We start from the raw sequence: 21476 nt of genomic DNA, 5'->3' as shown, positions 1-21476 counted from the left end.
CTTCTGGTCATTTGTTCTTTTGTACTAGGACTGTCATCGCCATGGCAGCAAAATCTTTCCCTCCTCAGTGTTTAAAATATTAGCTACTCTTAAGGACTCATGAAGATGGATGGATGGATAGATAGACTTACATTCATCTTTCAACACAGAACACAATCAAATTAAATTAATTAAATACAATTAAAACAATTATTAAAATAGAATTCAGATATAATAAAAACTGTGTGGTGGAACTGTGGTGTTTGTGTGATTTTGGTGGTTTAATTGATTAGTTTACAGAGAAATTTTTTTGTTTAACCCTGGAGAACCCAACATTTTTCTTCAGGGCTTTTAAGGTTAATTAAACAGTGTTTGTTCCTTTTGAGAAGCAGCAATTATAAGCAGCCTTAAAATTAAAACTTAAAATTAAAAATTAAAAGACATAAACGTTAGGGCCAAATTTGACCCTGTGGGTTTTCTAAGGTTAACGGTGAGATAGATTAACCTGGAAGAAGTCATAAATGTGAGGATGGATTAAGTTAAACGTACACTTGCAAATGTTCTTTTTAATATCAAAAAAGATCTTAATTTTCTTTAGAGATGTGTGCTTTATAAAGATAAAATCTACATGGTGTCAAAAGGACAGGCTGTTGTTGGCCTGCTCCACCTGCTGAAAAAGATCCACAGGTACTTCGAGGAACTCTTTTGAGGACACTTTGCTTTGCATGGTTGTTTTTTTCTGTGTTTTAAATTTTTCTATAAAGTAATTGACATTGTTTTTAAGTCTAAGGTTTATGAGTTTAGAGAAACTTCTCTTCATGCTGTCAGTCACTGTCACATCAGATTTAGGTTACCAATCACCACAGCTGTTTCCTGTTTGTTAATTCGCTTCAATCTGTATGAAATTACATGGTATAGGTCTTGGAATCCTTTTGGTAATTTTTAATCTTGGATCAATACTGACACACTTGTGCGCTATTGTGCATTACGGTTCTATTGCATTACGGTTCAATGACTTTTTAATCATTTTGACCGTTTTCTGAACGTGTTCTAGCTAAATCCCCCCCCCATATAGTCTATAGTTCTGTACTTCTCTAGGACATAGTTTTGGCAAAGTGGCAGGTGAGAATTACACCTTGAGTTGTGGGCAGGACTGTTGACGTGGAGTAAGCATGCCCCATTTCCCCTCGTCCATCTGTTTACACTCTCTCCCGCTAGTTCACAGCCCCTCATACCCCCAACCTAATGTTACAGGTGAGACAAAAATGGCGAGTAATAATGGAGCTATCCACCCGGACAGTTTTGAACATGAGGCCTGCTCAGGTGAGATAATTGAAGATGTGCGTGGATCTATTTGTCTGCAAGTGGATGAATCAAAATGAACTGGAGAGGTGAGCTTCAGGCTTGCCATAGTAACTTTTATGTAACAGCTAGAATGGCATTTCTAGCATCCAACGGCATGTTTGCGTCTGCTCCTGATTTACCACGGTTTCAATAAGGAAATACTCAGAAATGCAATTTTCAATTTAATTTCCTTGTCCTCCTTTGAAAAATGCAACAAGAACATCTTCAAAACACAGAAAACACAAGAGTCATTGAATTGGATCTTTAAATATCTAGTCCACTGCAAACTGGGCTCCAAAAAACGCACAAAGCTTGGGGTTAAAAACAGTTGAGCCCTAGAGTTTTTTCTAAATAGGTTGAAATATCTGTTACATTTCTTAATTTAATGACCGAGCAACAGTGTTGTTATTGTAATGATCCAGCCGGACCGTCACTTAAGCGGGGAAGCAAAAGCCAACTGCTCATGAAGAGGTTCTAATGGAGAGCTGTCCGTGCCCCATACACCGCACGACCCTGGACAGTCTCAGGTTGGAAGAAACGTAGAGAGAGGCAATATTAGCTTTTAAGCAACAAGCCTGTTTACGCCAGCACACCATACAGCCCAAACAGCATGGAAGGTCACTTCAGCTTCCAGCCCTCTGACTCAAGGTTTCACCCTAAAGCTCCCCACTTCCCATGAGCCTTTGGGGCTGAAGGCAGCGCTAACCCCCGGGTCGCTACACTGCCCCCACCTAAGAGGGTTAGTGTCCCCACAACCCTCACATAACTGCATAACTGAATAACACAACACAATTAGCAAAACACAGGAACACACTGGCTGGAGACTCCTTCGCACAATCCTGGGTTTCAACCGCCACCGTGTACAGTCCTCCTCTTAACTGGCTGGGTTAGCACATCTGCAACTGACACAGTTCCATGCCAGTATGTGCCCAGCCAGGAGAACCAGTCCCCGCCTCCGTGGAAGCACCGCCATCAGGGTGCACGTCACCATGGGGGAGCAGACTCTCTCCAAGTGAAGAGCTGCACACCAGCAGCAGAAGGTCCCCAGGCATCCCAGGCGATCGTCGTCGTCTCTACGGCGGCGAGACTCCAGCTGCTGTAGGGTCTGCTTCGTCAAACCCTCCTCCCCAAAGCGAAGCTCTGCTGTCCGCGCTGACAGGTCTCGCAGCTCCGCAGGTGGGAGGTCCAGCAGTGTAGCACCCTCTAACGCCAGGCCTGAGTGTGTGAGAAGTCCCCTTCGGTGTCTAGCCCTCATTGCCGGTCGCCAGGTTGACCTGAGCCAGGTGTGGTTCCAGTGTTGTTGAGCCATTGCGTTGTGAAGGTTCAGCTGGGCTGCGCACCGTCATCACAGTCTGGTCCGGATGTTCTAACGTTGGTGCCGGGCAGGGCCAGGCTGCGGATGACGGTGGGTGCTCGATCCTTCAGGGTGGTGTCATCGCCCTTACTCCTCCCTTGTTCCAGACTGCCACCAGGATCAGCTGCTCCGTCTCACCCTCCATGGTGTAGCAGCGGCTAAGCATCCCACTTCTGACACCAATGTAACGATCCAGCCGGACCATCACTTAAGCGGGGAAGCAAAAGCCAACTGCTCATAAAAAGGTTCTAATGGAGAGCTGTCCGTGCCCCATACACTGCACGACCCTGGACAGTCTCAGGTTGGACGAAACGTAGAGAGAGGCAATATTAGCTTTAAAGCAACAAGCCTGTTTATTCCAGCACACCATACAGCCCAAACAGCATGGATGGTCACTTCAGCTTCCAGCCCTCTGACTCAAGGTTTCACCCTAAAGCTCCCCACTTCCCATGAGCCTTTGGGGCTGAAGGCAGCGCTAACCCCCGGGTCGCTACATTATTTTCCAACCCAGCTGCTCTTTAAGAATCAATTGCATAAATGCCTTAATTAGTGTCTATTTTATTTTGAAAGTGCAATTGCCTCGTTTCCTGTCTAACCGTTTAGCCGCGCGCTCGCTGACGCAGCTCACAGAAAGACAACCGGATAACGGGAACCGTAAAGGGGGGACGAGGGCAAAGCGAGAGACGTAAACGGAGTCGTGTTGTATAACCCAGGCCTCCACTTTTTACTCATTGTTCCTCCTTTTTATTTTTTTGTCCCCCTGCTGTTTTCTCATCCTCTCGCGGCGGAGCTGAGGAGGAGAGAAAAGGGGGGAGGAGGAGGAGGAGGAGGAGGGCTGCAGGGCTCGGCGCTACATTCGGAGCAGCTGCCGCACATGTACTGTTCGTTTCCCCGCCCCGAGAAGACCGGCGAACCGCAGGAGGAGGAGGAGGAGGAGGAGGAGGTGAATGAGGCAGAGACAGGCGTGTGAGAAAACATCCCGCTAGCAAAGCAAGGAGGAGCGGGGCTAACGGTCGACAGGATTCAAAAAACAAAAAAGAAATCCAGAAGAACACCAGTGATGCGGCAGCCGAGGTGGGCCAAAATTGACGATTTTATGATATCGTTGTCCTCCGTCGGGACCGACCACTGAGGAGAACAAACTGTACACCAACCCGGAGTTTATTCGCATTTTTTGTTTGTTTTTTGTTTTTTTGTTTTCTAACCAGACGAGGAAACCAATAATATAGACTACATTTCGGTGATCGATTGGTGTGATTGTGAAAGCTCAGCTGCATGATTACAGTTCCAGATTTAGGCCCATGACTTAGTCTGTGTGACGCCAATACAGCAGCAGAGGAGATAGGGGAGGTGTGTGTCTGTGGAGGCGCGCCTGTCTGAGAGCATCATCTGGCTGCTGCAAATGCTGCGCGTGCGTTTGCGGATGAGACACTTTTCTACCTTTGCTTAAAAACAAAACAAAAAAAACAGATGCTTTCAGGGATGCTGCTGCTGCTGCCATTTCCAGCCGGGCTCTGATAGACTGGACATCCGGAAAATCTTTGTGCTCCTCTGCCTCTGCACCTTCCTCTCCCCCCTCCTCCTCCTCCTCTTCTCCCGCCCATCAAGCGTCTGCTCATTGTGATCAAATTGATCATCCATCTGCGCTTCAGAGAGCCTCCCACTCCTCCCAGCGTCCATCCACCCGTGTGCATCCTCGCAGCAGGCCTTTCCTCCACCTCCACCATGGAGACGACCAAGCTGCCTCCGTCCAGCCCGTCCTCACCGACCACCAGCTTCTCGGTGCCCTCCGCCGAGAAGGTGGACGGCTTCCCGCGCAGGTCCATGCGCAGAGCCCGGCAGAGGAGGTCCCACAGCTCGTCCCAGTTCCGCTACCAGAGCTCCCAGGTGGAGCTCACCCCCCTGCCCTTGCTCAAAGGTGAGAGGCGTGTTCCCTTCACACCACAGTTCTTAACAGTCACACATACCATTGAGGTTTATTTTACCAAAAGATTTCTGGAAACAAATGTTTTCTCAAATTATTCCACCATTACAGAGGGATTGAGTCACTAAAATATCAGAGTATTAAAGGCAGTTAATCCAACATTAGTCCACTCCATACATAACGACAATATTCAAATGATGTAAATGTTACTTTACCTCAGGAGTGCCTGGACCTTTTTTAGCGCAAGGTACTTTTGAAACGACCAGCTCCAAAGGACCTACTGTATTTTTGGACTATAAGTCTTAGAGGACAAATAATGCATAACAAGGATGAAAAAAAATCTCATATAGCTAGCACTTTTGGGAAAAATGTATTTGAAAAAAAAATACGGGAACAAGAATGGATATTTTATTTTGAAAGGCAAATCGTATTAAAGTCCCACTCCGATTATTCTTTGATCTATTATAAAAGTATTCCCAGTGGTTTTTAAATTGATTTTCTAAGACATAGTTTCTGCTGAGCTGTAGGAGTTCATCAACAATTCGCCTCAGAGTTGTAGGTGGAAGTTTTGGTGTGGAGTAAGCCTTCTCCCATTTCCCATCATCCATCTGTTTACACTTACTGCTCCAGATTTGGGCTTACAACCCCTCCCACTCCCCAACCTAACATTAATAGTGCAACAAAAATAGCGAGCAATATGATAACTATCCAGCTGTACAGTTTTGACGTACATGGATCTGTTTGTCTCCAAGTGGACCCATTGGAATGGAGCAGAGCAGGGAGCTTGTGGCGCTCAGATTGTAGCGTCTCTGTCACAGCTACAAGTTTGGGGAAACGCCAAATTCTTCACCGTCTGTCACGCTTTAATCACAATTCCTCCAAGACCAGTGTAAGGCTGAGTGGCACTTCTTCATCAGCAATGCTGTCATTAGCAAATATAGGTGCACAGACTTGGTGCATACACTTGTTTAGAAAAAAACCCTGACATACTCTGACAAAGACATTAGTTTAGTGGATGTTGGATTGGCTTTTCTGCTCGTCAATCAAGTGATGTACTTCGTGGCGAGGATGATGTTCGGCTGACGGCAATTAAAAAAAATCTTTATTTGTTGGTTTATTTAATTGGATGGCCTGCGATCTACCAACGCTTCCTTTGATGTATTGGCAACGCTGGTTTAGAACCATGAAACATTTGAGATACCACATGAAATATAACTCTTAAACGTTCCAGAGTCAAGAGCACAAACACATAGGCAATAAACACCTGAACAGAAAAAAACAAAGACCATTTGAACATTAGTGCTGGTGCATCCATCACACAGTACCACACCATCCACAGACCAGGTGACTTCTGGATATGCTGTAAACTGGAGGTCACTTCAGTCTTCGGCCAGTTTAAGGTTCCAGACTACAGCCAAAAAAAGTTTTTTTTCAATGCATACAGCAGGACCTTTGATGGAAAAAATAAGGCGAGAAATGACTAAAGGGTAATGAGCATTATTGCTTGAGTTAAAATGGAGCGAAAAATAAACTCATCTGATTTAATGATTGACTTGAGGCGCTGCCTTTCTCCGTTTAAGGATCTAAATGTCTTCTGGTTTGACATTTTTAGTTGTTTGGCAACCAACGCTACAGGAATACTTTAATGTTTTAACCCAAAATACATTAGCTAGAAGAACTAGAGGTTGAGGCTTTAGAGCAGTGTCATAAATATCTATTTATTCAACATTTTTGTGTTTCATTCTTAGTGACAAAGCTCCATCACCTTTTCTTTCCAGGTTATCTCGTGTAGACTCTCTTCATTTGTCACCGGTGTGGAGTTCAAAGGCAGTAGTTCATCTTTATGTTTGCTTTTGACTTTTCTATTTATCAGTAATCCCTTTTTTTCTGTAGCTTGCAATTACTTCCTGGTAACTGTTCATGAAGATGAAACCTTTCTCCTTCAAGGATGAGATATGTGTCCTCCATTAACAGATTTTACTCATTTTCTAGCTTGAACTTCCTCTCAGGAGTTGTGTGTGTGTGTGTGTGTGGGGGGGGGGGGGGGGGGTGTAAGTGCATCCTGGACACAGAAGGTATTTATTGCATCTTTTAGGCACTTGTGCTTCAGACTTTGTGCATGCACTGCAGCCATCATGCAGCGGTCAGAAGTCCCAGTTATTGCATGGCCGCTGCAGCGCTGTGGCACTCTTTCTGCATCCTCAGTAGGTACTCATTGTAAGGTTGTGCAGCAGTGAAACGTCTGGGGTCCAGAAGTCTCTCACGGGCAGTATTTGGGGCAAATGTGGACAGACTTGAGGGTGGGTTTCTTTTTTTTTTCCCCTTAGGAGGAATCTTTCTTTAGCTCACCTGGACAAATCCACATGTTGACTGGAGCACATCACTTCCACTAAAGCTCTAGGCAAAGAGTCACACAGGCCTAGATGTTTATAAGTGCAAAAGAACAGCACCATAGAAAAAATGTCTATATTTAATTATTTATACCTGATTTTATTAACATTCTAATCTTAATTTCAATATAATTTGAAAAGGTTTTAAAAAGATAGTAAGTACGGACTTTTTTTGTGTATCATGAGATCTAATTCACTCTTTTGTGACATAAAAAGCACAAATTTCATTTTTAAATTAATGTTAATTTGATTTTCTAAAATGGCAACAAGTTGCAGGCTGCGTATGTGGAGCACTCCGCATATCAACTCCAATTCAACCAGTAGACTAAGCCAAAAGAAAACTATTGGAGGAAAAAAATCCAATTAGTTTGTTGGCCAATGCTTTACTTATTTATTGCAGCTTTTCCGGGAATTTTTTCAGTTTTGACCCCAGACAGTATTTCCAGTAATGAAAAAAGAGCACCTATGTTTTTGGTTTCAAGTAAATGCTAAATTATGGGTTTGTACGGTCATAAATAAAATAAATTCTGACTTTACAGTTTTTAACAGGAGGTTACAGTTTTTACAAATTTCCAACTTTGTTCAGTTAGAATAACTACTTTATTTTACCAAAACTAAATACTTTTTTAAAGGAATAAAAAAGTATATTTAGATTTCATTGAATCTTTAATTCAGCTGAATTGTGAACCAATAGAAATGGTATTAGTCCAGTATTTTGTCAGTCATTCTCAGCCCCAATGAAAAACGGACTGTATGTCTCTGGATTTATACTAACTTCTAAATGCATGTTTATGATCATTTTAAAATGAGTGTGGTTTCTCACTCATTCAAACTATTCACTATTCAAACATGTAGTTGTAGAGTTAGATAAGCTGATTTTCTTAAACAGTCCTGGTACATTGCATTTCCATCGGGGAGAGGATCCCTCATCCCTTCTTTTCTCCCCCCCAGAATAGTTTTTTTTTCAGGAGTTTTTCCTTACTGAGAAGGAGAGTCTAAGGGCATGGATGTCCAGTTTAGCTAAGTCTATTTAGTTTAGCAATCAGCTATTGTATTTTACGGCTGATTTCATGTTTTTGTATAGTTACCAGTGCAAAGCCGGTTGAGACAAATGTGTTGTGATATTGAGCTATATAAATAAGATCAGATTGTATTGAATTAAGAAGCTTCATTAAATGTGACCTGTATTCTTCACAAAGAAACCTTAGGTTCAAGCATTATGAACGCAAACCTTTAACCTGCTGTAACTTTAGGTTGTAAGATTTATATTCGAGCTCCAAAACCAACAGTTCATTGATGCAATTTTCTGTTTTCAGATGGTTTTGCAGTTCTACCTTCAGTTGTTTTTTGGTCGGCAGGTTGATGGCACACAATAGATGCATAACAGTCTTTTGTCTGTCTTCAAACATAACACATGACTTGTTTGTTGGTCTGTTGTCCGGCAGTCCCAGCTTCCTTGTAACTCCAGTGTCTCATGTCTGTCATAAAAATTCAGGTCAAGCTGCCAGCGCCGCAGCAAATATTTAAACTAAAACCATTGTAAATATTTCAATATAGCACTACAGAAATGCCTTCAAAAAGGTTCTGTCTCTCATTAGGTGCAAATCATCTCAGGGTAAAAAAGCAGCGGAGATGAAGTTTTAGCAGCCCTGTTATTTATTAAACAACACAATCTGGTGTTCCTCTGCACAGCTGATCATATGTCAAATGAACAAGCTGCAGCTGTGTGCTGCTGCCTGTTAATGAGGCGGCAGCAGCCAGACGTGTGCCAAGTTGAAAGCGATATGTCACTTCATCCAATCATGTCAGATTACTCGTAAAATAGTTTGAATTTATTTCATTTTGCTCTGACTTTTCTTTTTTATATTTTTTTAATTTTTTACCTAAGTTCATCTTTTTAACTGAAATTGAACCTTACTGTCTGTAACCATCCCCATGATTCCCGGCTTTTCTTGAAATTACAAGAATTCAAGAGAAGACATGGCAAAGATTTTAAACCATCTATGTGAAATCTGTCTTTAAAAAGAAATTTGGATTTTGATCTGGATTTGATACCAACCTATGGAGAGAAAATAGTCTCGGTGGATTTGTGTGTGCAAAATACTTAATTTGTAACGTGTCTGCCGGTTTGTGTGCAACTTTGGATTTGTGTGTGTGTAATACTTGGATGGTAACTGTGTGTACTTGCAATTGTGTATTCACATGTACTCAAATATCAAAAACAAATACGAAATAGAATTTACGCACAACTTGAAATTATACCACTCTAAAACTAAATGGGAACTAATGGCTCTTATGCACACACATCTTTGAATAGTACAGACCAATCGCCTGATACACAAGGACAGAATCCTCATTTACGTACAAATCAGTTACAAGTGCACGAGGGGTGTTGTGACTATTTTCACTTCTCCAGATTTGTGCATAGATAATGCATTTAAATACTGCTAGAATGCTGGGTCATCAGTTTTCTTGTCAGCCACTTTGAACTTAGATTGTGAATATATCTACTAAAAACAAGAAATTAAAAGTTTTAAAAATGCGTATTTAGACTTTATTTTTATTTATACTATTTAAGAAAGTGTAAAAAAAATGTCAAGTTAGACTGCTGACCTGGTAGATTTACGTCACTTCTTCCACAGCGTCTGCAAGAATAGCCTCCAGTCAACAACAGGTATAGATTATGGGTAAAAAATTGGATACTGAGGGGAGATGCTATCTGGCTTTTGCTAGTAAATGCAAGTAAAAAAAAGAAGGCTGAACTAGCTGACAAAAGAAGCAGAGAGATGCCAGTGCTGCTAAATTAACTAAAAGATTAAGGGTGATGGACACTAGATCCACAATAATCCCTTTAACACTGTATTCTTGTTTGGTCACTGCTCTGCAGCAGGTATACAAGCTCATATATATTTTATAACAATTCAGAGACATTTTGTTCCTAAGCAATACTTTTAGGGCTGCAGCTATCGATTATTTTTGTAATCGATTAATCTAGCACTTAATCGATCGATTAATCAAGTAATCGGATAAAACGATTTGTGTGTGTTTTTGAACAACCAAAAAAAATCTTGCATAACAAAAATGATGTGGTTGTAAAATGAACAAGCATTTGATTTTAAAGATCCGCTCTGATGCAAATGTTACTTTTGGTGTTTTTAAGTTGGTCTTGAGTGAGAAGTGGCGGAGCTAGAACATTTTGTATGGGGGGGACAGAAGACTTTGAAAGGGTGGCACAACACCAAAATGGAATGCCATTAAAAATAAAAGAATCAGAAAAACATATTTGATCATTATCATTGTTTATATTTCATGTAAAAATAATGCTTTTGTTATTTTTGCAATGCTTAAAGAAGCCTCGGGGTCCGCCGAAAGGCGAGCTACCGCCTGTCCCAGCCCCTGCCTCTCGGCGCCCCCTCGAGGCTCTTAGCTGAGTGTCCCACGGGGTCCGAAGCGTTTACTTTGAAAAAATTAGAGTGTTCAAAGCAGGCCCGGTCGCCTGAATACCGCAGCTACGGGCTCTCGCCGCCCGCCGAGGCAGCCCGCGCTGGTCGCCGCGTCGGGGTTCCAGCGGTCGCGCAGATGTCGTCTGTTCAGATGCTGAATCATGGAAGATGTGCTGTTGCGGTATGCCAGCTCTATTTTGCAGTAGAGACACTGCACCTTGTTCTCTTTTTTATTAAGTGTGTAATGATCCCACACTTTAGACAATTTCTGCCGTTTATTTATAGATCTATTCTCCGCCATCGCGCCAACTAAATTCAAAAGGTCCGTGTGAATAAACGGTCCGTGTGACACAATCAAATCCCTGGGCGTATAGTGCGCGTCAGGAATTTAACGAGGCTTCAAGGCAGAGTTTTTGCCTCGAGGAATTTTTGTAATCGAGTAACTCGAGGAATCGTTTCAGCCCTAAATACTTTTACTCCATTAAGCTATGTTCACACATTCAAGAATGCGCTAAACACGCAATCTTAAACATGGATTTAGCCCATAGTGTTCAGACTGGGTAAACAGGAAAGAGCTCATTCTTTTTTTTTCTTTTTCTGTTGTTCACTAGCACATTTCCCCAACCTTTACTTGGAAGAGGCTTGGTGCAAAATCTTGAAGCGGTACAAATCTCGCGAATCTTGAAACGTCAGTCTTTTTCTTTTACAGTTCTGTTCTCATATATGAAAGTGTCATATAATTCCAGCCGGGCACAAACCACAATTATTAATTTCGCCTCCATGCTCGATTTTCAAATGGTTGACACTTCCGTGAATGAAAAAGGACACTATCTATACATCACTACCAAAATCGTGTCCCTTATTGGTCAAAATTCAATCTGGTTTAACTTTTAACACTTGTTTAATGGCAGGGTGTTGTGAAGAAGAATGTGGAGTCCAAAACTGTCGTAGACACTGTGTAGCGATGTGTGAGATTTCTGAACATGAGAGTTTAGATTGCGGAAGCCCGAAACGCGTTTTCGTTGACTTTTCATTGATAGTGGTCGCTTAAACGCACGTTACGGGGGGTGGTGTGAACTTGGCTTTAGCGATTTTATTTTTTGGAGTTTAGAATTGAATTTAAAACAACTAAAGCTGTAAACCAAGTGGAAAGAAGACCAGGGGCTAATGAATGTCAGAGGCACCCTACAAGATGAAACCACAAATTTCTGTTGGTGTCAGAAAGATCACTTGCAGTGATGGAGTTTTCAATGATTTTCACAGACGACAAAATCCAGAGAAGAAGAAAAACGGTTGAACCAGGCTTAGGTTTTGCAGAGATATTCCTGAGATGATCTGGTTGACCAGCTGGTAGGGTAGCCATGGCATGGCAAAAACCATGCAACTCAGAAAAATCTCTGCCAGTATGGACAAGATCAGCCTTCTGAGATGCACCACTTTTCAGCTTTCTCTTCCCCCTACTCGCCACTGATTAGCTGGATCTAGTAGTCAGACATTTTGATAGACAGAACATGGCTGATGCAGGTATAACAGGTAGAACAGCTGGGAACAAAAAATTACTGGTAGACCTCGAGGACCAGGGCTGGGGGAGACGCAGATTAAAGACTCAGAAGTCAAATGGGATCATTTCCAAAGGTGGTGAAGAATATTTGTGCTGAGAAACTGTGGGACTGTCAAACCAATGACGGCTAACCAACCTGACACTGGAATGGCAGAAAACGGCTGAGGAATGCTGTAGCAGCACATGCTGCAGTCTGTAGTCATAGCAACAACATAAAGAAGCAACATGAGACACTTGGAAAAATGTCATTGATTGATGGTAGAGTTATTAAAGATGCAGAAGTCGAAGGCAAAGTTGTCTTCGATGGAAAATGATAGGGGTGTATTAAAAAATGAATTCGGCAATATATTGCAATATTTTCTTTGGCGATATTTGTATCGATTTAAAATGCTGGGCGTCCTTCAGCATCTGACTCTTGTTTTCCATTTAAACCCCTGACCGCTAGTTGGCAGCACAGCACAGCGAGAACCAGCTTATCTTGTTGTTATGAGACATTCACTACTTAGTTTTTACTTGTGATGGGTATTGAATCGAAACTCTGCCATGTTGCTGCAAGTAGGGTTGTGCCGATGGACGATATCATCGTCCATCGTGATGGGTGACTGACATCCCGATGGAGAGACCACCATCGTGATGCCACGCCCCCGCCACGTTGCGAGTCGACACCATAAGCCGCGGTTACATGTGCAAAATATCTTGATGGGATCAATGGTCGGATTAGAATCCAACCGTGTTCATGGGCCCAGAAAAATGTTTTCAGAATATAAAAACGTTCACTAAGGTCACACTTTCCATCGGAATAAATCATTCGCACATGCGCAGTAGGGTTTGAAAACCGGAAGGGGATATAACTTCCGCCGAGCGGCTTTTTTTTTTCAAACTTTATTGAATGTAACAATTCAATACATACATTGACACGTCAGCTCGGTAAAATACAAGACGATCTTCTAAACGTGCTTTTAATAATGTTACGGTTATTATGAAGCACCTGTTCGCTCATCATTTGAATTTTAATCCGTGTGGTCAGAGCTTTTTCTGAACGAAGCCAGGATAGCAGTATGCTAACACGGGCTAACAACATTAGCTTTGGCGTGGTGCTGCTTGCTGGCTGCACGTAAACATGTAAGAATAACATCAGCCTTTATTTAGTCGGGACACGACTGGAAACACAAATCCACGTGATTGTTTGAATGTTTTCTAAGGACTGAGCGACATTTCTGCTTTGAAGCTCAAACCGCTGTTTGTGCTGACGATCCGAGCTGTGCTCAGACACACACTTTTAGACCCGGTTCTGAGTTCGGTTGCTTGTACCCCTAGAGCTGCGGGACGGATCGCAGTCTTAAATCTCCCACACATACCGCTCATGTAACAAAGCATCCCCCCCCCCATTCCCATTAAACACAAAGCTGGAGGTCTGCGCTCCGCCGGTCCACTTCGCTAGTTAAGTGCGGGAGCGGACTACTTCTTTTCTATTTTGTTTGTTACTTTTTTTGTTGAAGTCACTTCCCTCAGTTTATACTGGATCATCGCGGATGAGTCATTAGTTGGGAAATAAAATGAAAAAAGCAAAATAACGAATAGCAATTATATAACGAACGAAACATGAACGAATGAAAAATGTAAAAAATACCCCCCCCCCCCCCCCCGACGATGTCATCGTCCATCCCGATGGTTGACAGCAAACATCGTCAACAGCCAATTTAAGGGACATCGCCCAACCCTAGCTGCCAGTATCATATAAAAAAGCGGATTGCGTGGCTCTGTAGCAGGCTCACATAAGATCGAGTGAAGCAGTGCCGCTGCACAGCGGCTAATGCACGCAGCATCAGCTACAATTCTGTCGGCAAAGTGGGCCAAAGTTCTTACAGCAATATATTCTAGTTTAGTTTTTTTTAAATGAATCAGAGTGATGTGAAAAAAGGCCAACGTCGTGGCGATGAGCTTTGAAATACGTATTTACTACATGTGAAAAAGTGGAGCTGCAGTGCAGACTGTGATGTAAATAAAGTATCTTCTTAGCTACATTAAATAGCACTCCTTCACCCTGTCATGATGCCTCATCATCAGACTTTATTGTTTCTGGAAAGAATTGGTGAATCTTTTTTTTCTTTATTTTTGAAGCACCATTCAGGCTCCTGAACCATTTAAAAGTACTGGAGAAGCTACATAAAGCAATGTTGAAAAAACACAGAACTCTACTTCCTCAATCATACTTTTGGAACCTTTGTGTACTGAAAAATATTTGTTGTAAAAATTAGACAATGTTGACTGTTCCCTTAAATAACAAATATATTTTTAGTTGCCAAAATAAAAGCACTGTGAATTAGCTTGGGTAAATACAACTTGTATATGAGATACAGTTGCAGTGCCTAAGGTTGTGATCATTAAATAATGTAAATTTTATTACAATGAAAGGGGTATTAACATTCAGGTAGAGTTTTTTTCTAAGTTATACTGTGTGTTCTGGTACAATATCACGATATGTATCGTATCGTGGGACGCGTATCGGGATATATATTGTATGGGGCGGCCGTGGTGCAGCGGTAGGGTCCCAGTAGGTTCCATGGTTGTAATATTGCAGGTTCGATTCCCGCCTTGCATGTCCATGTGTCGAAGTGTCCTTGGGCAAGACACTGAACCCCACCTTGCCTCTGGTGGGAGGTTGGCGCCAGTGTTCGGCAGTGGAACCGCCACTAGTGTGTGAATGTGGGTGTGCATGGATGAATGGGACTGTGACTGTAAAGCGCTTTGGGCCTTGAAGAAGGTAGAAAAGCGCTATATAAGTATACGCCATTTACCATTGTATTGCATGGCCCTTATTGTTACACACACCACTAGAAATTGATAACTTGAAACTGGCAAAGTGACTTCTTCAGACTCTAGGAACATTTGAGATGCAACACTACTGTGTATTTTTTATTTCCAATCACGCTACTTATATATTTTTATTTTATTTTACTCAAACCCCTATGTTGTTGATAGTTTTAATCTCTTTTAGCACCACTTTTTCCTTACTCCTGGTTAAATAAAGCTTCAATGTAAGTACAGCTGGAAATCTGTGACAGGGCCTCAAATGAGATAAAGATTAGGTCACAGCAAGGAGCAAGAAGGAGTTTCACTGGAATCTAGTTCAAATCAGATGGTTGATATCATCTGTCGAACATTTGCATAACCATCCGATGGTTTCAAAATCAGCCAGACGTGGTTAGCACCTACCCTTTTTTTCTTGTTTCAACTTTTTGTTTGTTTTGATAAATGGCCAACACAGCAATTAGTCTAGTTGTCTAATAGGACTGCTGCTCACCAGTTTTTAAACTTCATGTTGTTGAAACCAATGCCAATTTTAGAAAAGCGGGTGAACTGTGTAGTTCACTGAAATGTGCAGCCAAGCTGTAGCTTTGACAATTGGCTGTGACCAGGAAGGTTTTTAATTTGGAAGGGGCCCAGAGAAGGGGGACAAAGTGTGCCAAATTTGGTGAATAAGGGATAATGACGTCTGGCTTTTTTTTTTTCCAGAGTTTTGGTTAGGCGCCTTAACTCCAGTTAAGGCCAGCTTAATCCTTAAATGCACCAAAACATTTTGGACAACACCACATCAACCTCTCTAGGAAAGCCATCATAGTAGTAGGTTTAAAGGTTGTCATCTGGACTTGGTTTTTAAAGTTGAAGACGTTTCACCTCTTATCCAAAAGGCGTTGTCAATTCTGAAATGACTTATCCAAAGCCTTTTGGATAACAGGTGAAACGTCTTCAAATTTAAAAACCAAGTCCAGATGACAACCTTTAAACCTACTACTATGATGGAATCTACCTGGATGAATGAGAGTCTTCATAGACATCTCTCTAGGAAAGCATTCACTGAAAATATACTGCAACATGTCACTTCTTCAATGCACAAACCAAGATATCTTTAATTTCCCACATGGTCTCTGTTTGCGACTATGTGAAGATTGTCAACCCATCTTCTTGTTCTTTTTTTTTTTTTTTTTTTTTTAAATTTTAATACTAACTAGAAAATACAAACACAAATAACCATAAAAAGACTCCAACAACTTTGTAGGTATATTGCTTGGCCTTTTTTTTTTAAATCAATACGCAGCATTTTTGTTGTCAGGAGTATTTATGAGGATTTAACTCTTTAAAACTGGATATGTTGCCAGTGACACCTAAATAACGCAGCCTCTGACATACCAATTTTTTTTGATAATTTACGCAGTCAATGTGAATCAGCTGGTTTTTTAGCTGGTTTTTCACCGGCCTTGCAGCCGCTTTTCTCTGTGACAGACTCATCTGACTTACGTTGATTGCCTTATCGCTTCACTCCTGTGAAAGGTTGCACAATGCCACTTTTCTCCGCTTCAGAACCTGTTTATAATTATTTTCATTGCGTAAATGGTTGAAGATTTGCGATAGTCAAAAGAAGGTCATTACTGGAGCTAAAGCTCCAGAGTTAAAGGGTTAAAAAAAGTTAAGTTGTAGGTGCAAAGTGTTATTCATGAGGGGGTTAAATTTTAATTCACACAGTGATTTTTTTTTTCAGTACCTAATCTAAAAAGACATTAAAAACAAAAAAATACATTCAAATTAATTCAATTGTTTTGTTTTTTTGTGTTTAAGGGGTTTGGCCTATTCAGTTAATTGAACAAATAAATTATCCATCAACAATATAGTTTTCATTTGGTAGGATTATATTTGATTGAATTATCATAAGGAAATATACTGTAGAATGTTTTGTACAATGTGCAGAATACCATTGGAGTTTACTTTTATATCAGAATGAACTTTTACTTTTTGTGTTATTACCGCCGCTGCAGCTGTCTAAGTATCAGCTCAGCATCTCTTTCCAGCTGTGATATTCCTGCCTGGAGGTCACAGTCACCGGCTCAGCTTCTTGATCACGGGGGTGCTGTTGCTCTCAGGCTGACCAAATTTAGGCCAAAAAAATCTTACCCTCAATCTACTTTGCAGATAAAGTTGCAACAAGCATTTGTGGCCTGTGCTGGTCATAAAGAAAGTTTATACAGTGTTTGCGGTGCGGTTGTATCATGGGATATTTTGTAGTCTATCTTGAGGTGCATTGTAGCCAGCAGCTATGATCCCGTCCTAACACAGCAAAAAAAAAAAAAAAAAACACATTCTGACCCGACGGTACGTTCTGCCAACACATCTGAATGATTATGCAGCTTTCGCTGCATTTTCTTTGGTTACAGTAAATGACAAAGATCTAGGATGGCACAACAAATCCCAAGACATAAAGAAGGTCATGACTCGCCGGTCACATGGAAAGAGCAATCCATGCTGCTACACTCCATGATTCATTAAAATTAGGTCATTTTCAAACGTGTCTGTATGTGGATATCACAAGATGGTCATATGAAAGCTATTTCTGTAGACCAAGTGTCACTCTAGGCTTTAGTTCTGTTGTCCCAGTTTAAGAAAAGGAAATCATTTGGGCTTGGCTACTGAAAAACTGAGCAGTTTTAGCTCAGCGTTGGTTTTTACAGCCCCCGTATTGTATTCCTTCTCATCAAAAATGTATGCCTAGTTGTTTATTATTATCATCTTTGAAACCAATATGAACGCAGGAACGTTTCAGAAAACCAGTAAGCATTATTGTTTTGTAAATGAATTGACACGCCTTGCTGTGGGACTGCCAAATCTCTCCAACAGCCAAAAAAAAACGAAAACAAGACAGCAGTCCTGTGAAGAAATGACTAACTTTGTTTCATGCAAACGTCATTGAGTGCACACAAATATCTCAAGACATTTTTTTTTAGCCATTCAGAAAAAACGTACAGATGAGTAAATAGCTGTGCATATTATTCTGCTCTTGACATTTTCATCTCTCGCTGCCAGCAGCGATGACTTTTAAAAGGCCTGCTGAGTGGCTTCAAATAACAGTCGAGCCCTAAAGGTTGGTGGTTGGTGTTGGTGTTTGAACGTCTCTAAAAGCCTCCAACGGCCTTTACATATCAGACGAGTGCTGGAGAGGATGCATGAATGAGACTCTGTTGCATATTGTTGCAGATGCTAAGAAGCTGCTGCGCAAAGTGAGAGGGAGAATACATGTGGCAACATGTTTTAATATGTGTGCATTTTTATTGCAGAACATAAAAATGTACTTTTGCAGATACTCTTCTCTATTTTATTTCAATATTTGCCCGCTTGTGTCTTTGGAGCACTGAACGCTGCTTAGCAGGTCAAATTTAACTTTGAAAAACCCGTTTCTGATGAAATTGGATTTCAAAAGCTCTCACTGCAGTCTGCAGATGTACAAAAATATACTGCGGTTTATGTTTCGTAATATGCTCAAAAATGGACCAGTTTCATAGCTAACAATGCAGGGATTACAAGGAAAACATGCTGCTAGACATGGCATTGAAACCCTAAAGAGGATGTTCTAAAAATTAACAGGATAAAAAAAACCTTTCTACTGCAGTGTTTTTTTTGCTGATGGTTTTATTAGCGTGTTTTACATGCCTTGTTTAGAAATGAAAGCAAAATCATCATTTGAGAAATCTCAAATTTGGTTAACTAATTTTATTTTGTTATGAGATAAGCGAAAAAATTGTCCTGCAAGCATGCCCTTTAGAGAAAATTTTAATGTTCCCAGACAAATATAAGGGTATATCAGCTATGCCACAGTATTTCTATGACACTAGATTAAATTCCATTTTATAATTTGTTGATTTGTTGTGCTGCTAATTTTTAGCTACCAAAGCTAGCTAAGAGAAAAGGGTCTTGCTAAACAGAGTGCCAGTGCCACAGCAATTTGATTAAATATTAAGGAAAAAAATTGGCTAATTTCTGAAAATAATTTATATTTTTTCTTTTATTTAAAAAATAAAGGTTTCAGGAGCGTCTAGTTTCAATGTTAAGTCAATGTACAGGCACAGTTTGAGTATCAGGCACAGCACAATTATTTTGCAGCACCGTGTTTATGGCAGCACGACAACGCTATCCACATTGACGGCAGTACGGAACTTTGGCAAAGCGGCGCCTCACGTCTACCAGTCAGGAGCTTTGTTTTGGTGGTGACGTGTTGATGCTGTGAACAGCCCCTGGAGTCCAAAATCAACATGTTTTTCTTGTTTGTATTGATAGAGATGAAAAGCCCCTCTAATTTTATTTTTTCCTTGCTCAAACTATTCCGGGGCAGAAAGTTGTCAAACTGGGTCACAGAGAGCTGGAGGTTTAGCTGAAAGCTGTCATCATTCAAATCCACAGTACTGGGAGCGTCTCTGAATGTCTCTGAATCTCCAGAACCAAGCTCAACGCTTTTGTAGAGCCGGTCAAAATAAATAAACCCAAGTTATACCATCCGTGTCTTCTACAATGTAGCATTGAAGCTAAAACCTTTTGATGGTTGCTCCTCCTAAAAGCTTCAGGAGGGTTGGGTTTATGAACACACTTTTGGACATCAAAATTTGGTATCAAAACAGAGGTGGAGGGCATAAATTTGCAACATGAATTGCATTTGGTGTGAACTTAGCATAAGTCAGGAACGGTGTAAACGAGTCCTCAACATCACTCACCTTTATTATAACCCATTATTATTAATATTAGTGGCACCAATTTGGTGATTTTCACAATTATGACTTCACTAGAATAGAAAGGGTTTTGTTTTTGATATTTTATCAAAACAATAACCATTTTAGTCCCTAGTGTATCATTTGTTTTAAATAATGTGGCATTCCAACTGATAAAACGTGAGACAAGAAACATTTAAGGTTCTGTTGCATTGATAAAGTCTTGCATAACAAAATGATGAAGTTGCAGTTTTTATTAAGACTTGTGTTGTTGGTATTAGCCAACAATTACCTAAAAAAGGAATGATTGCGTTGTCGTACGTGAATATTTCTGTAGACAAGTCTTGCCAATATAGTTTAGCGTTGATTATACAGCAATGATGATAGGAAGCACATCAGTGCGCCGGCAACAGACATCCAGCATGTTGGCGGCGTTGTGACAGCCTGTCAGGTTATCCACCTCTTTCACAGTTTTCTCACAGCACTGAAACTTACCTGACAAGCCAACATTCCCTCACAGAAACTGCTTTAAAAGACAGATCTCCTGCAACCGACAGCTGAGTGCACAGCCGTTTCATCCAACTAGAATTGAATTTTGAGTTGTTTGACTTGGTGTGAAATCTTTAAAAACAAATATTTATATATATCTGGTATCAGTTAATGGGGTTGGCCAACATGTTTAAAAATGTTGGCATAATGAATATTGACAAAAATCTAAAACTATTAACATTTTTTAAACATTTTTTTAAAAACAAGTTTATATAATGAAGCAGATATGTTTTAAATTGAACATCTCGAAAGTTATTGGATGTATTATTTTGTTATTTAGGGTTTAAAAAGTTCCTAAATGTTTTTATTTTAGATATTGGGTAGAAAAATAGGATATATTAGAAAGCCTGTGCTTGTGGAACTAAGGACCTTGTTGTTTTTTATATTTTTAAACAATATTAGGTGTATGTATTCACATAAGTACATACACCTTTTAGAAAAGTTCTAAGAAAAGCCCACAAACTGACTTTAAAAGTGCTTGAATATAATTTGAAAGAAGGTCAAAGGTTTCCTGTTGGTCTTGAGGTGTGCACTGTAGCTACACTTTTGGTCAGTTCTTCCATGCAGATCTTCTCAAGAACTGTCATGTTTTTGGGGCTGTTGTAGGACAACACAACTTTAAAGTATTTTCACAGATTCTCGATTGGATTGAGGTCCGGAGGCTGGCAAGCCTACTTCAGATTCTTGAAATGCTCTTTACGTAGCCACTCCTTCATTGCCCAGACAATGTGTTTGTGGTGATTGTCAAGCAGGTAGATCCAGATATGTTTCAGTCTCAAATCTCTATGTTGGAAGTAGGGTTTTGCACAAAATCTCACCATACATGGCTCTATTCCTACTTTCCTTAAAACAGATCAGTTGTTCTTTCACCTTTGCAGAAAAGCAGCCGCAATCCATCACAGTGGGTTTGGTGTTCTTGGGATATGACTCATCATTTTTCCCCCTCCAAACATGGCTAATGGGGTTTGTACCAAAGAACTCAGTTTTGGTCTCATCTGACTACATGACCTTCTTCCAATCCTCCTCTGGATTATCCAAATGGTCTCTGGAGAACTTTAGATGGGCTTGGACTTGTACTGCCTTACGCAGCAGGACCTTTGGAGCACTGCAGGATTTGAATCCATGACGATGTTGTTTGTTACTATAGTAACCTTTGTTACTGTAATTAACAGTAAATGAGAACTGGACTGCACAACCCCTTCCCCCTGGGGTTCCAAAAAGGAGGTTCCAGTTGGTCCCAAAAAGCAGAAATCCCATATACTTCTATTGAGAAATAAACAGCTATTACTCATTGTATTCATCAAAATAACCATCCTCGGTCTACTACCTTTTATTAGCATGTTCTTTATAATCATATTTTTTTATGATATTTTTGTTGTAGCTCAAATTAGGGTTGGGCGATG

General features: G+C 40.8%; 1 protein-coding gene across 1 annotated transcript in view; it reads left to right on the top strand.

The window, feature by feature from the left end:
* The first annotated feature begins 3275 nt into the window (after positions 1-3275).
* Positions 3276-21476, top strand: part of ppp2r5b (protein phosphatase 2 regulatory subunit B'beta) — a 50563-nt gene continuing 32362 nt past the window's right edge. Inside the window, exon 1 of the mRNA XM_020711626.2 lies at positions 3276-4595. Within this exon, the coding sequence (XP_020567285.1) occupies positions 4403-4595 (193 nt within the window). The 5' untranslated portion in view covers positions 3276-4402. The remainder of the gene's footprint in view (positions 4596-21476) is intronic.

The sequence above is a fragment of the Oryzias latipes genome, chromosome 18 (assembly GCF_002234675.1).
Source record: "Oryzias latipes chromosome 18, ASM223467v1".
NCBI lineage: Eukaryota > Metazoa > Chordata > Actinopteri > Beloniformes > Adrianichthyidae > Oryzias > Oryzias latipes.
This window is presented reverse-complemented; position numbering and strand designations above follow the sequence as displayed.